Source organism: Tarenaya hassleriana, unplaced genomic scaffold, assembly GCF_000463585.1.
Source record: "Tarenaya hassleriana unplaced genomic scaffold, ASM46358v1 Cleome134, whole genome shotgun sequence".
Taxonomy (NCBI): Eukaryota; Viridiplantae; Streptophyta; class Magnoliopsida; order Brassicales; family Cleomaceae; genus Tarenaya; species Tarenaya hassleriana.
Genome location: NW_010963939.1, coordinates 55,617 through 60,116, shown reverse-complemented (window position 1 = coordinate 60,116; position 4,500 = coordinate 55,617). Strand labels below are relative to the sequence as shown.

At 46.1% G+C, this 4,500-nt stretch overlaps 1 protein-coding gene across 1 annotated transcript; it reads left to right on the top strand.

Moving 5' to 3' along the window:
• The first annotated feature begins 1,960 nt into the window (after nucleotides 1-1,960).
• Nucleotides 1,961-2,626, top strand: LOC109116466. The gene has a single exon (XM_019201918.1). It carries the CDS (start codon nucleotides 1,961-1,963, stop codon nucleotides 2,624-2,626), a length of 666 nt encoding a protein of 221 aa, XP_019057463.1.
• Nucleotides 2,627-4,500: the final 1,874 nt, after the last annotated feature.

The window sequence follows — 4,500 nt, the reverse complement described above, 5'->3', positions numbered from 1 at the left end:
ATGCAACGCCAATTCGCATTGTTCCAAGGGAATGTCTGGCAGTTCATACGAGGTTGCATGCCACCGCCTGTTGCTCCACCTGCGGCAAGGCCGGAGGGAGGTTTGCCACCACTACCACTGATGCCTGCACCTCCGAGGATTCCAGAGCAAGTTGTAGTGGACTACTTGCCATTCGTCAAGGAACTTCGAGCCTTGGACACTCCAGAGTTTGAGGGTTCTCTTAGCCCGGAGACAGCAGAAGACTAGATGATTAAGATCACCCATCACTTCAACTACATCAGGTGCCCGCTGGAGTACCGCATTGAGTCAGCGAGCCATCATTTGGTTGGCGCGGCTCGCCATTGGTGGGAGGAAGTTGTACGTGAGGCTCCCGCAGGACACCAATTCTCGTGGGAAGAGTTTCGGGCGGAATCCGAGCAGAAGTACTACCAGAGGCAAGATCAGGGTCATCGTATTACGGAATTCCTTCGCCTTAAACAGGGTAATATGACTGTTCGAGAGTACGAATTCAACCGACTGTTGAAGTATGGAGGCCACCTAGTGCCAACCGAGGAGTACAAGATCCAGAAATTCATTGCTGGGTTACGTGCTTCTCTCAGGAGGAGAATTGAGTGCCATGAGTATCCTACGTTGAGTCGGTACATCAACCAACTCGACAAGGTGGAACGCAGTGAGAAGGAGAAGATGGAAGCTAAGATGCAAGACCGTAGTCCATACAGGAGGGTACCAGTCAACCGTCCCCCGGTGAGAGTTGGGCAGACGAGTCAACCCCGCGACTAGGGATGTCAATTAAACCCGGAGCCCGAAACCCGACCCGAACCCGCCCGAGAATAATAAGGACATGGATCTAAAAAGTATAGACTCATTAAATTTCGGGCTTTCGGGCCTCGGGCTAAATGGGCTGCGGGCCAGTCGGGTCTCGGGTCGGGCTTGAGGCCCATTAATTTTTTTTCTAACCCTTTTTTCTAAACCAAAGTTTTAACTCTCTATAATTATCTTAACTTCTTTTTAACCATATTACATCATATATTGTATAATCTTCTTTTGTATTATTTTTTTTACCAAATCAAACCTAATACTTACTATTTGATTATATTTTTTTGTTTTATATTTTTTTTCTCACTCTATATTAGTTTTGTTTGGTACTAGTGGTTTGGATTTTGTTCTTCGATGTGTAAAAACAAACACATGTGCTATATTTATATATGTGTATCTTTTAACCAAATGACGAAGCTTTATCTTGATTCCAATTAACACTTTTTAAAGTGACATAAACTTTTATTTTTAAAACCATATTACATCATATATATATATATCAATTTATGTTTTTGAAAGCGTAGAAACTTTCAAACATATATATTTTTAAACCTTTGTTTGCATATGAATATATTGATTTTTTTTCTACGTGTTTCAAATTAATTACATCATATAATATCTTTTTTATACTATGTCTGGTTTTTTTTAATATTTTACATTATTATTATTATTATTATTATTATCGCAAGACAAAAATATTTTTATTTGATAAAAACCCCGAAGCCCGGCCCGAACCCGCCTGAAGCCCTATAGGGCCGGGCTCCGGGCCATCGATCCTAGATCCGAAAAATAAATGGGCGGACCGGCTCGGCCCGAAAAATTCCAGGCCCGAATTGAACCCGACCCGAACCTGGTCCGACCCGCCCATTTTACACCCCTACCCGCGACAAGGGGAAGGCTCCGGCGTTTCGCCCCACGGCCCCGACCCAACCACTACATTATAGGAGGCCCTGTGCTAAATGTGGTCGAGACCATACTGGAACTTGTGGAAACACCATGTCTTGTTACCACTGCAGTCAACCAGGGCATTTTGTTGCGAGTTGCACTGCGAACATAGCTCCTCAAACCAACAACAAGCCACCGCGTCCATCACAAAAGAGATCGGGTGTTGCTCCGAGAGTTTATGCTCTCACAGCGGAGGAGAATGTCCAGGAGGAGCCATACACTGTTAGATGAGCCATTTGCTGCAGAGCCATTGACCACCTACGAGGCCACTAATGAAGAGTATCTGGAGGAGGCTGATGTTGCCGCTATCACAGGTATCATTTACATGCACGATGTTGCATGCGTCACTTTGTTTGACACAGGAACTACACATAGCTTCTTGAGTGAGAAAAAGGCAGGAGAGTTGTCAATCATGGAGATCGATACGACTACACCTTTTATGGTGTATACACCTGCGGGACAGACTCTTCCAGTACAGGAGATTTTGCATTGCATGCCCTTGACTATCTGTGGGAGGATGTTGACTGCAGATCTTATCGTCGTACCTATCTGGGGTTACGACTTAATACTGGGAATGGATTGGTTGTCGAAGCATCAAGCCCAGATTGACTGTCATCAGCGAACTATTTGGTTCACTGAGGAGAGCGGAGGATTCGAGTTCGTTGGGAACAGATCACGGAAGGTGTATCCCATTATATCAGCTCTGAAGGCTAACAAGATGATCGAGAAAGGAAATGAAACCTTCCTGGTTGTAATCACAGCAACCGAAGAAGCAAAGGCAAGGCTGGAAGATACTGCTGTGGTTCGGGAATTTCTCGATGTGTTTCCTGATGAACTACTCGGACTACCACCAGAACGGGAGTGATGAGGACATTGGATCTAGCAGCTTGGAGGAGGACGGGAGCATAACGGAAGGAGCTCTTGAAGACGGGAGCTTAACGGAAGGAGCTCTTGAGGACGTTGAAGGCTTTGCCTCTCAGGTGCCAAGAGACATGCCGAGTGATCACGACGTTACACGATCATTCGAAGCCGCAGGAACAGGATGTGACGTGCACAACACGAAGGCTCCCTGAGCAAGTCATAGAGCTGAGCCTCCACTTACTCGTGCTAGAGCTCGAGCACTTCGTGTCACGCTTACCGAAGCCATCACCAAAGTTCCACGGATCCCGGGTTCACGATAACAATGATACTTCGTTTTTCGGACGAAGCTCGACCCGGAACTTTCTCACACTTGAATTGTCGATGTCTAAGCCTAAGATGCAGCCCATGGGCCTTTCTCATCAGCCCACTCGGCCCATTAAAGAAGTTGCAACAGCCATATTTTGTCAACTACTTCATTTAATGACAATTAGGCTCCTATCCTTGCGTGTTAGCTAGTATTTAATGTATTGTTTTCACTTAAACTCTTTTAAAACACTTGTAATGCATCATGAACGAAGCTAAGTTTGATTATTGAAGTTTTCTTTTGAGAAATCTCTCTCTTTGGCTGGTTCGTCCGCCCCTCTTCACGTGGTTCGCCGGTTTGTCTAGCAGCCCCATTGTTGGCCGTCGTCGGTGTGTCCGCCGGTCATCCTTGAGCTCGATGTGTTCGACTCTTCTCCTTGGTCTGTCCGAGGAAGCCTTCATTCATCTCCATCTCCTTGAAACGATTCCGAATTCGAGAGCCACTCCCGTGAGCCGGTGATCGAAATCGTTTCTCCGTAAACCCACTTCGATTATTCCCCGTTCATCCGTGAATTCGAGAGCCACTCACCGTGAGCCGGTGATTGCGGTTGAACCTCCTGCCCATCCTCCTCTGTGCGTACATCATTTTGGTATCAGAGCTTGCTCGAGCCATAGGACGTTCCCCGGGTGAGATCTATCCTTTATCAATTTCTGTTTTGTCATTTGATTCGGTCCCATCGGAAACCCGAAAACAATTCTGCGTGTTGCGGCTTGTACGTCGATGAGAAATCTGATTTCGTGTTGCATTGTTTGCATATTGTAATCGAGGAAGAGAGATCAAGTTCCTACAGTCGGAAACGCAGCTACAATCCGGGTGAGATCCCTCCTTGATCAATCTCGATTGTTTGCTTCGTGATTCACGAAATCTGTGCGTGTTCGTGAACTATTCGTCTTCCGAAAATCTGGTTTGTTATCCGTTGTTGTGTGACGTGTTGGACAGATTGCGTGACGCTTATTGTGGAACTCTTGCACGTTTGTGTGTGATTAGAACTGAACTATCTGTACCCGCAAGTGACTCATGTACCCGGTAGAAATCTGCACGTTCGTTAAGAAAAATATGTTCTAGTGAGCGTTGTATGCGAAACCGTTGAATTGAAAATGCACGTTCGTTGTTCGTCTTGCTTGCACGATCCCATTGCGAGGTTGTTGTCTGTTTGGTTGGTGCATCTCGTTGTACGGTGAGTGTGAAACGTGTTGCTTGCTGTTATCCCGTCTCACACGTCGATTCGATCTTTCGCGCGTTTGCACGTCCATCTACTTGCACGTCGTGATCGATTGTTGCTTTGCACGTTGATTGTATACCCCTGCACGTGAGTAAGAATATACGTACAGATTGCACTTTGCGTGATTGGCCGTTGACAACCCCGTGATTGTGTGATTACTCGTCTATCATTTCCGCATTTGCACGTTGATTGTGGATCCATTTGAGTGTTTTGCGCGTTATTTGCATTGTGCGAGATTTGAGCGAAACATGAGTGCCAACGACGCCACCAACGAGGGTGAGAACGTAGGGTC